The sequence below is a fragment of the Cariama cristata genome, unplaced genomic scaffold (assembly GCF_000690535.1).
Source record: "Cariama cristata isolate BGI_N322 unplaced genomic scaffold, ASM69053v1 scaffold31804, whole genome shotgun sequence".
NCBI classification, from domain to species: Eukaryota; Metazoa; Chordata; class Aves; order Cariamiformes; family Cariamidae; genus Cariama; species Cariama cristata.
The window spans coordinates 1-11,785 of record NW_009611767.1 but is presented as its reverse complement, the minus strand read 5'-3'; the positions used below and the strand labels follow the sequence as shown (position 1 = coordinate 11,785).

At 41.2% G+C, this 11,785-nt stretch overlaps 1 protein-coding gene across 1 annotated transcript in view; it reads left to right on the top strand.

The window, feature by feature from the left end:
• LOC104160282 (poly [ADP-ribose] polymerase 14-like) overlaps window positions 1-9,059 on the top strand; it is a 17,087-nt gene extending 8,028 nt beyond the window's left edge. The window contains exons 5-15 of the mRNA XM_009698374.1: window positions 82-315; window positions 602-823; window positions 1,830-1,920; window positions 2,870-3,019; window positions 3,540-3,602; window positions 4,590-4,757; window positions 5,634-5,840; window positions 5,940-6,533; window positions 7,682-7,827; window positions 8,385-8,559; window positions 8,770-9,059. Of these exons, the coding sequence (XP_009696676.1) occupies window positions 82-315; window positions 602-823; window positions 1,830-1,920; window positions 2,870-3,019; window positions 3,540-3,602; window positions 4,590-4,757; window positions 5,634-5,840; window positions 5,940-6,533; window positions 7,682-7,827; window positions 8,385-8,559; window positions 8,770-9,059 (2,340 nt within the window). The remainder of the gene's footprint in view (window positions 1-81; window positions 316-601; window positions 824-1,829; window positions 1,921-2,869; window positions 3,020-3,539; window positions 3,603-4,589; window positions 4,758-5,633; window positions 5,841-5,939; window positions 6,534-7,681; window positions 7,828-8,384; window positions 8,560-8,769) is intronic.
• Window positions 9,060-11,785: the final 2,726 nt, after the last annotated feature.

Here is an 11,785-nt window from a genome sequence, read left to right as displayed (position 1 = left end):
AGGAAGGCTGTATCTGATTAATTGGTGCAACATTTAAATCTGATACTTAAAAGCTAGAGTTTTTGCTTCCGTGTTTTTCAGACAGACATTGTTGTCATCAGTGTTGCCAGAGATCTCCAGCTTGATAAAGGGCCGCTCTCTAAAGCTTTGCTAAGCAAGGCAGGGCCAATGCTTCAGACAGGCTTAAAAGAAGAAAGCCTAGGAAAAACACCTGAGGAAGGATCTGTGTTGAAAACAAAAGGTTACAACCTAGGTTGCAGGGTTGTGCTTCATGCTGTTGTACCTGCATGGTCCCAGAAAGAAACATCTCCAAAGGTATAAGGGGTTTTATTTGCCTGAACTCTTAATTTGACTGGGCTTTATAGTGGGTTTAATGCCACTTTTCCTTTGAAAGGGGGGACAGTGTCATGGGAAATGAGAGAGTTTGGCTTGTTCTTTTTTAACTGTGTGGCTGATCCCCTGTTAACTAATACATTCCTTGTGATGTATGCAATTATTGTATTTTAATACCAAGAGATAGCTAAAAGGGAAAGTGCTACATTGCACGTACTGGAAAAAAAAATTACTTTCAGTTATTGAAAAAAGTAATTGCACTTTACAGGTCTTGGGCAACATCATCACAAAATGCCTGGAGATTGCTGAGGAACTATGTTTAAAGTCAATTACTTTCCCAGCGATTGGGACAGGGAATTTAGGATTCCCAAGGTCTGTTGTTGCTAAATTACTGTTTGACAAAGTGTTTGAATTCCGTAGTAAAAATGGAGTGAGTTCTCTTAAGGAAGTTCACTTTCTGTTGCATCCAAAAGACACAGCTAATATTCAGGTGAGTTGACACCTTTTTCTGTCTCTTATTACATGCTGGTGTATTTCAGTCTATCTCATGATACTTGGCCGTCTGATGATCTCTAAAGAACCCACAGGATGCTTATTCTTACACTAAAGAAAAAGTTTGCTGACAGTCTCTCTTGTCTGTACTAAAGTTCTCTTTTAGGTTCTACACCTCATGGTCACCTGCCTGTCCTGTGCAGCCCTGTTCTCTTACTGTCCTTTTTTGTTCCCTGGCAATAATGTAGACAAAAGTGTAATTACTCTTTATCTCATGAACTCACCTAATTCTTCAGTACGTAGGACTTGCCTACAGATAAATTTTCTGCAACTCCTGCATAGATGCCTTCACTCTTGGAAAAAGGAGTGCTTTCAATGGATTGCTAGCATTTTTTTAGGAGGAATAATTACACTAGGATTGCTGTGCTGGTAAACTTCTCCAGTAGAAATGTATCAATACTCCGCATTCCCCTTTCTTCAGTATCGCATTAGCACAAATTTTCTATATCCACGCTCAAGTTACTTATTTCACAGATGAACCTCTCAAAAGAGAGTAGTCACATTGTGAATTAGTGTCCAAAGAAGTGTTTCTGCATCTGTTGACTTCTGCTGTTTTGTGCAGTAGCTAATACATTTTGAAAGGCCAAACTTGAAGGCTGCTGAGCTATTGTACATAACAAAGGGTGGTATTAGCTGCAAGACTTGAGTTGAGTGTAAACTAGCCCCTCAGTGTAAGGATGCCATCTGTTAATGTATCCCTCTGGAATGGTAACTAGGGCTTTGACTTAGTTATTTGCCAATTTTGTCTGTTGCTCCCCCTGAATAACCTTGCTCTCTGAGAACAACAGTGTGTCAAGACTTGCCATCGGCATTATGGCAGATGGTATGAAGTAATTTGTGTTAAGCTCTTTCTAAATGTTCTTTTAACTTTACTTTTCAAGCCTTTATTTCTGTTGCATAATCTAAGGACTTCTACAGGCGTTGATTGTAATTTCATTCTCTAGGAATTTTCAGATGAACTTGAGAACAGGTGTGGAAATACTGTAGATGTTGAAGTGCAAAAGACTTCTCCAAATAAGGCTAGCCAATGCACAGGTAAGCTTGTTTCACAGAAGTTGTATGCCTAGTGGATTTTTTTATTCTTTTAAATATTCCAGGGAATGTATTCATTATGGGTGTTTAGATATCTGTTTGGTGAGCATGTCATTCCCAAAGTCCAAGTAACAGTTGAAGTGGCTGCTGTAAAGGCAGTGTACAGTATTTGCAGGCTGAGCGTCTGTAATGCTTGAAACGGTGTTAAAGGTACTAAGGAAGAAAATGTACCTCTGATTCATTATCTGGGTAGTGCCCCTACAAATCAGGATAGCAGAAGCTATCATGTTCCAAGGGCATAGGTAGGGCTTGTTCTTTTATTGCTGCAGTACTTGATTAGATCATGTACAGGTCTATGTCCTGGGAAGGCAGGTGAGTTCCTGGTTATATGTCTTAAAGTGGCCTCTTTGGACTACTCTTAAATCTTCTACATGTTCAGATGAATAGCAAAACCAAACTGAAATATCTTTGGTGTTATCCAGCCTAATGGAATTGCAGAGTATAGAAAATGAGTTGATGTTGAAAACTTAATCAAGTTTTCACAAATAACGCATAGGTAAAAAGTTCATGTCATGCAGTAGAGAACCTGCCTGAAAACTCTGTGAGACAGAGGAGCAAGGGATTGAGACTTGGACAGTTTGCTGCTCTCTTACCTTGGAGTTTCGCTTTCGCAAAGGCTTATATAGTAAAATGTCATAAAGTAGTGTCTGTATACCAAGTATGCAGCAAAACAAGTTTTTTCTGCTGTCTCAGCATGAACAGCAATGATGGGAATAGGTGAAGGTTGATCAGAGACTCCTCTGAGAAGGAATGATTTTCCGTTAATGTGATAGGCAGTCCTCTTCACAGGCTGAGTCTGAAGCAAAACTGTAGGTGTTGTAATCATGAACGAGTCCCTTACCTCTTTCCTCGTTGCTCCTTTCTGCTCAGGGTCTTTATTTCTTTCCTGCAGCTTTCTCTGGTACCTCTTCAACCCCAGCACAGAAGGTACATGAAATGACAATTGGCTCCATCGTGTTCCAGGTGGCAGAAGGTGATATTACCAAGGAAGACAAAGATGTCATTGTAAATATAACAAACCAAACCTTCAGCCTTAAAAGAGGTATTTTAGCTGTTGTTATGCATAAAACCAGTACATGTGGTTGGAAGGGCTGGATAAGGAGAGTAGGAAGTATTTTTTTTCAATGTTTTGACCATTTTTGTTTCACAGTGTGGTTTCTGTTTTGCTTCTTAGAGTACAAAGGTTCATTGGGAAGTGTCTGAAACTTTCTTGTTAATCTATGTTACAGGATGGCATGTTTAAGACTCTTGCAGAAAGGGAAACTAATAATTTAATTTTTTTTTTATAGAATCTTTGTAGAACATCTCTCGGACTAAAGGAGGACACAAACCTCAGTGAGGTTTTGACCTCAGTGAAACCTGTTAGGTACTTTAGACATCACTTTGAATTGAAAAGCATAAGCCTAAAATTTAGGCAACAGTGCTTTTCAGTTATCACCTTTACTGTTATCAGGATTGAGATATTTTAAATATTATGTGGTACACGGTTCTGCCTCAGATGGGACTTAAATGGCATTATTAACAGTAGTAACAGTGGATTTATATGCCTCTTCTCATTTAAGGTGTCTCTAGAGCAATTCTTAACGGCGCTGGAAAAGCAGTTGAAGATGAATGTGCTCAACTAGGTATGGTACAACATTTCTGACCGCCTTTCTGAAGATGTTCACACATGGCAGGGAATCTGATGGAATACTTTCTCAGTGCCTACTGTACATCCATCTATATTATGCACTGATCAGTTTTCAATCAGTTAATGTGGTATTTGTAAAGCATCTAATAAGGGAAGGAAAAGAAAAATCTTCAAGAAGGGAGGGCTTCTAAGCATGTGTAAAGAACTAAATGTATTCATTATTTCATCCTGTTATTCCAATAAACCTTTCCACAACAAAAACAAATGGAGTCTACATCAAACAGAGCCATGAGCAAGGGGTGGTGTTAGCAGAAATGTTAATAGAGAAGCCATACCTCGCCAGAAGCAACTGCCTACCTGCAACTCCTTTTGTCATTCCTAAGTGAGAAAATGTTTGCTGTTGGCTTAACTAGCCACCCACTACCACATCCTCTGTGTGACCAAGAGGGAAAACTAGTGAAGTTGGGTTCCTGCCTCAGAAGAGGCATTTATTTGTAGACCACATTCAGCTACTGAATAGCAGTATAATCAATGAGGAGTAAGAATGGACAGGTATGTGGTTTAAAGCCCCACAAAATGAGGGAAGTAGGAAAGAGCCTGGTGTGGAGGTCAGCTTGGAAGACCAACCAAAGGAAAAGAATTATGTGGAGGAGATAAGGGGTAAACCTCTGCTGTGCAAGCCAAGACGGTAATTCAGGTTCGGCAGCCTGAGGGTAGAACGCACGATTCTTCAAGTCTGCAGAGCAAACTTGACAAATAAAGGACCACAAAATTAATTTGCCAAACAAGGCAAATATTTTACAAACATAAAATGAACCTTTGTGCCTTGAAAGTGAAAATGGAGCGAGGAGGTTTGTGGGAGGAGACTTGAAGCTTATCCTGGGGCATACTTGTCATAATTTCTTATCTTCTAATAAGAATTAGTACACATCTATATTGTGGATAATTGTTGATTGATTATGTTCTCCTACTTATGTTTCAGCGTCACAACCTAACAAGCGCTATATCACCACCCAAGCAGGAAGCCTGCCATGCAAAAAAATAATTCATTTTATTGCCCAAGATGATATCAAGGTGCTAGTCTCTGAAGTGCTTCGGGAGTGTGAATTGCAGCAGTATACCTCTGTCACCTTCCCAGCAATTGGAACAGGTCTGTCTCCATTTTGAAATGGCTTCAGTGCCTGTGATTCCACTGAACTCAGGGTTCAAGCGATGGGCTTGATTTATCTGGAGGGATTATTCTTTGGTGAAAATTATATTCAGAAGCTGCAGACTTTTAAACTGTTATTAGAAGCTTATGAAGACCTAGAAAGCTTCACTCCTTGCAGTGAACTAGTATGTAAAGAATATGAGTGCTCTGAAGCTGACACTTCCTTGCTAACAGGTATTGATAGGTATGTCTATACTTCCTGGAGAGCCATAAATACTTGTCATAGCAGCCTGATATGTGTGGACAGCTAATCAGAGAACATCCAGGGAGCTACTTCTCCATTGCTGAAGTCGGTAGATGATGCAACTCTGGCTAGCAGCCGCACAAGTAGGGTTGATATGGATGGAATGTGAACCTGTCAAAAAGGCTAGATTGTCCCTTTTTCTTCTCTTTTTATTTTCAGTTAGATCAGTAGAAATCCCTAGAGTCAGAGAATCCAGAACTGGGCCCCATGCATGCCGGGACCTCTTGTGTGAATAAAACTAGACTTGTTTTTTGAGCAAAGAGTTGGCTACTGGGCCACTGATCATCAGGCCTGTGGCCTATTAGGTAACAAAGCCGTATCATCTACATCATAACCTGATCAGTCCCCATGTCAACAAAAGTAAACTTCCATTTTTCCCTTGCTGGAAAGGTAGTTTCGAACCTCCTTTTCCCGATAAATAAAAACCTTTGCTAAATTGCCAACCTGAAGTTATTTCTGAATTGTTTGTGATTCAAGTGATTGTGTGTATGTTTGATCTTTTAAAGATGTTTTAACCATTTGTAACGGTTATTAATGCTTTTTAAAGGTAAAATGTTTATAACTTGTTTCAGGTGAGGCCGGCCGTGATCCAGCTGTAGTAGCTGATGACATGGTAGATGCAGTAATTGACTTTGCAAGAAGTAACTCTGCTCCATCTGTGAAAACTGTTAAAGTTGTCATCTTTCAGCCACATCTGCTGAGTGTGTTCCTTACAAGCATGCAGAAAAGAGAAAGTCCTGCTAAAACAGGAGCCAAATCATGGTTTTCCAAGTTAACGTGTAAGTAGATGTCACTTAAATACAGGTTATAGATCAATCTGTTTAGCACCAGGTGGTAACAATTAATATTAATTACAACATTTGTGTATTTCAATGTAGCATTCTGGAGCTCTGAGAAACGTTCCCCAAAGGGAAAAACCAAAGCAGTTTTGGAAAAGAAAGTCGACCTGGCTGTTGTGCAGATTTGTGGTGAAAACAAAAAGAAAGTGGAAGCAGCTGAAAACTGGTTGAAAAGTGCAATTTTAAAGGAACAGTTTCAAACAGAAATCATAGATGAGTCTATCTGTCATTTCGGTGAAGCAGAGAGTGAAGAACTGTGTGACCTACAAAATAAATTAAAAATTGTTCTTCATTTGGATAGTACCTGTATAAGAATTTCAGGTGTTGCGAAAGATGTCTGGATTGCTTATTCAGCTATTCAAGAAATGATCCACAGAGTAAAAGCTGCTAAACAGGAAGAGATCAAGGCAGAACTTTTACAAAACTTAATTGAATGGAAATATTTTGAAAAGGATTCCTATGTGCCCTTTGACAGTCTCACAAATATGTACTTGGAAAATGCTTTCCTGGGAAAGCAGAAAGATATTTCAGTCACCATTGATGAGAAAAAATACACAGTGAATATAGAAGCTAAATATGCTGTGGATGACCATGGAAAACGTACACCCATTATACGTGTTGATAAATCTGAAGGTAAGTAAAAGCATCTTGACAGATTGATGTTCCCATGTTAAAATCAGGTTTTATCCAGCCTAATAAGAGTAAGAAATGGTAAGAATATGCAAAATATTGTTAGGAGCTTCGTGCAGGTCCATTTCTGGAGAATATAGAAAGCAGATGAATTGGGAAATGAAAATAAAAGAATCCTGCAGTCATTTAAAACTTCTTTGAAATGTAGGTAATGTGTTCTAAGGTTCTTAACATGTTTACTAGCAATAATTAGATGTTTGTAGCAGTTGTCATTCTAGATCTCTGCTCATTTCTGTTCTTGAGATGTACCCTCTTCTGTTTACTTCTGGTTCTTTACAATGTAAGGGGCTACCTTTTTCTTACTCATCCATACAGGACTTTTCGTAGTGTATTATTTTTCTTTGTCCTGCTGTGACTCAGTTTTACAGGGGCACATTTTATAGCTTAACAGGAACAACTTTTTTGTCCCCTTAACATTTAAAAGAGAAAGTGGACAGGTTTAAGTAGATGTGCAGCTCCCAGTGCCTTAGTAATGCACGTATTTTTCAGATTTTTATTTTTTGTTCTCTTGCCAAAAAATGTCACTTCTAATTAAGGGAACCTATACTGCTGGATGTCTGTAGCATATGCATCAGTCAGTGTCACTGTTTAACAATACAGCTAGATACTAGGCCTTGCATGAAAGGAGAGAAGGGAAGAAAGGGAAGACTTCTGCTTTTCAGATGGAGAGTGTATTCTTGAACTTTTAAATTTAAAACCTTCCTTGTTCAGATGCTTTGCTCCTAGTCTCCTAGTTGATGAGAATTAACTACTCAGTAAATCTGCGTTTGCACCATGTCCTTGAAACTTAATTTGCAGGGAAGGCTACTGGTAAAAGATGTTGCAAAGGATCCCACTTCAGCTGTGAAGAACAGATTTGTCTAGGAACTAATCATTCAAGCACATCATCAATTGCCAGTGCAGTGGCAAACTAGAAACTACAATGCCCTAATCCTCTGGTAAAAGACCCGTGGAATACTCTTGGCTGACAAAGACCAGTAGGTGCTAGTGATAAGCTAGATGTATGGGCTTTTACAAGGGTTTGTAGCAGGGCATATTTCATTTTAAGCAGAGGATTTGGGCAAATATGATTGATTATGTTTCTTCTGCAGATCAAGAGTCAACAGTGCTCCCTGCAACGTGGGATGATATGCAAAACCAGCGACTCAAAATAGTGGAACTAAAACCAGAAACAAAAGAATATAGAGATGTGCAGGAAAGGTTTCAGAAGACCTGTCAGTCATTAAAAATTGAAAAGGTAAAATCATGTCGTTGTTTCCGACCATAAATACTTTGGAAGGAAGTGATGAAGAATACTAGTAACAATGGAAAAATAAATTCCCCTGGGATTTCTGAAGTTGCACAAGTCTTTATGGCTGTCACTAACTTTAATCAGCATCAGTTTAATGTCGCAGTTTGAGGTATTTGGAACAACTCTTAAGCAGTTGCTTCTTAAGCACCAAGGAAGAGTGCTCTATCTTTAAATCATTTTTGCTATAGTAGAGCACAGCATTTGCTTGTTTAAGCCATGTGTGCTTCGCAGGTAGGCATGTCATCTCTGCCCCAGAAATCTGCGAAACTGTCCTATATTGTTTCCCGTGGAGTGTTTCTGTCATGTCTTGGGCTGGGTTCTGCTGTCCGTCATACCAAAGTTTGGAGTGATTTGACTAACTTTTTTCATAATCTGGTATACCTGCATTGGAGCTAGGAGGAGAATCTTGGAAGGAAATTGAGTGGTTGATATGCTAATGTTTTTCATGACAGCAACCTTCTTTCTTTCTTTCTTTCTTTCTGTCTTACTTTCAAACTTTGCAGATTGAAAGGGTACAGAACCCATTTTTTTGGAAGGCCTACCAAATAAAAAAGCGTGACATGGATAACAAAAATGGCAATAGAAATAATGAGAGGCTTCTGTTTCATGGGACAAGTAAAGAGTCGTTAACCTTAATTAACAACAATGGATTTAACCGGAGCTATGCTGGAATGCACGGTAATTTCAAAACAACTCTTGTTTTCTGAATAGGGCTAGGACTGATTTCCTGTGCCATCTATATAGTCCTGCCCTGTAGGCAAAATTATTTATTTTGTTTTATCTCCCTGTTGCAAATAAAAAGCAAAATTCTCAAGAGATTCGCAGGCTCTGAAGATAAGTGATTGCTGCTAATGAAACGCTCACAAACGTTTGTTTTTCTGACTACAGCTGCAAACTTTGGAAATGGCACGTACTTTGCTGTTAACGCCAGCTATTCTGCCAGCGACACCTACTCTAAACCAGATGCGTCTGGGAAGAAGTACATGTACTTGGCTCGAGTCCTTGTTGGAGAATATTCTCGAGGGATAAAAGGATCAATTACTCCAGCACCAAAAAATGCTAGTAACTCTATAGATCTGTTTGATAGTTCAACTGATAATGTGAACCAGCCATCCATGTTCATCATATTTAATGACATCCAAGCTTACCCAGAATACCTTATCACTTTCACTAGATAAGGTTTTTGATTGCAGCCAAGATTGCATATCTTTCAGTCTTTGTGTAGGACAGAAATACTTATAACAAAATACACTATGAAAACAAAAAATAGTTTTATCAAACTAATTTCTTAAAGCTTGGTTACATTTAAGCAACCTCTGGTGATTTTTGATAGCACTGAAATAAACTGCTTGTTTGGACTCAGAGTAGCTGAGCGTATTTAACACTGTTCTACTGAAAACTGCTATTAGATTACATATCAAGCCTTTTATACTGTATTAGCCTTTCCATGCAGCCTTATGGCCATCCTAGGAAGCGGGAAGTGCTGGCGGGGGATTGGGAGGGGTCTTCTCTCAGCCACTGACTGCTCGATGTTGCATTTCTGATGGCTTCTTGCACTCTATAAATGACAGTCCGCATCACGAATTATGATACAGTGGTTTTCAATAAATGAACTAATTGTAGTTAATGGCTTGTGTTTGTCTAAACCTCGCTGAACATTTAGCATTGGTTTTCAACCAATGAACTTGATGTCTTGAGCACAGATTTGTTTCTTTTCAATACAATAATCCTCCCTGACAGGTTAATAAGAGGTTTTACAGAAGGTTGTAGAAATTGCCTGAGTTACTTATATATAGCCTAACAGAGACAGGAAACTAGATTTTGCGAAGGTGTCTCTGTTGTCATATACCAGCTGCAGCAACTTTCCTGTGATCTTAAGGAGAAAGGAATAGAGCAAAGAAAAGCACAGAGGAGTGTGTGTCGGGGGGGGTGTTAAGGCTAAAATAAATAGGTTCTCTCAAAGAGGTGATCATTAACGAGTCAAAGTTCAGACTTCTGTGTTGGGGGGGTGAAGCAAAGCAACATCATCTTCTTTGTAGCATGTTGATGGAATAAAAAAAGATGCCTCTTGCAGCCTTAGCTATTGTACAATCTTCCAGTGAAAAAGCAGAGTGATGCAGCACTTCCAAATTCTAAAAACCCTTGGCTCCTCTGAATGTATCAGGTTTGACTTTGGTTGCATGATTAAAAGAAAATCTTCCCGTACTTGCTTTATGTAGTTAGTTAAGGTTACCGGGAGTGGTTGTGTCCATGTGTCCTGGTGTAGCTAAAACAGGACCATTTCTCCTTTCAGTGGATTTTCCTTCAGTTAAGTTTTTCTGAAGGAACTGCCCTGTCTGAAGCTGGCTACAGGTTTCGGGCAGTGCCTGCTTTCAGCGTTGATGGCCCTTGCCGGCTGTATTTGTTGCTGGGGTAGCAGCGGGATTGTTATGCAGAACGGCCCATGAGTGTCTGCTTGTTCCCTGCGGGCTCTCCAGGGCTCCGAGTGGGGGGAGGTGGAAAAGGGTCGCATCCGCAGGAAGCTGCAGATGGGACAAGTGACCCAGGGCTGACCAGTGACCTGTTCCGTCCCGTACACGTGGATACGCGGTATAAAGCTACGGGACCAGGGGGGTCAGCCCTCTTTCCTTCCCGGCCGGCATCCTGGTGGCACTCTGCTCGCTCCCTGCCTCCGACCCCCATCCGTGCATCCCTGAATCCGCTTCCCGGGACATCCGGGTGCCGGCCCCGCCACATCAACGGTGCGAGCCACCGCGGCACACGGTGCGTCACCATCATCATCATCATCATCGGGAAGCTCAGTATTGGGTTTGTATATTTCTATTTCTATTGTTAGCAGTGTTAGCGTTAATATTATTTATACGCTCTTTGATTGTTACTGTTTTATTAAAATTTGTTTTAACTTTCCGACCCATCAGTCTCTCTCCCTTTTCTCCTCTCCTTCCCCTTCTGGGAAAGGAAGGCGTTAACAGAGAGCATCTGCCCCCCGCTTTAAGCGCCGGCCCAGCCTTCAGCGGTGGGTGACACCGCATGAGCAATAGTCCTTGCAGGGTAAGCGTTGCCGAGGGACGCGGTTTTTAGGGATGGTGGTGTGAAATCACGTGAAGCTGCACGCGTGTCAGCAGAGCCGTAAGCACCATTCACGCCGCAGCCCTTCGCTCCCTTCCCAACAGCGCTGGGACCACTGGCTCTGGGCTATATTGCTTTTGATTACGTCAATTTTCTCTCGGCTGAAAAATGCTGACTGTTGAATTCCTAGTGCTTGAAATCAAGATATGAGCATGGGGGCCGAAAGTCTTTTAAAGTTTTGCTTTTAAAATAAAGCTTAATCAATCCCTTTAACAAATACCCACGGTCACTGATTCATCAACGTGACAGGAGCCAGAGGTGATGACTCGGGGTGCTTCAGTGCAGCTGCTGGGTCACCTGTACCAGCCCAAACTTTCTCTCCAGGAGACAGTAACGCATCTGTCCTCAGCTTCTCCATCACCGCAAGAAGCTGCGGAGAACACCACGAGTTTTTGCACCAGTGCTTGCATTACAGGGGCCTGGGGCATCAAACACGGAGCAGAAACCTGTAGCCCTGGGCTCTGGGCAGGCGATGAGTGAAAGACTTTTCCAAGCGAGTTCATTAGAATGGAAAGGCAATGGGGGGGAGGAAGAGTACGAGGGGACCTTCTTCCTCCAGCAGCGCGACGGGCTTTCAGCTCTCAGCATAGGGAGAGAGAGGACATTTTCTAACGTGAAGGGAGTGCCTGAGGCAGCCTTGGGTGTTGTAGGAAATTCCGGCGGGGAAAGGAGCGTAAGGGCACAGCTGTGAAGCTGTCACCGGCAGGTCCGGGAAATCGGCCCGGGGCAGGTAAGTCGCGACAGAGGGCAGCGGAGGAGATAGGAGGGGTGGGGG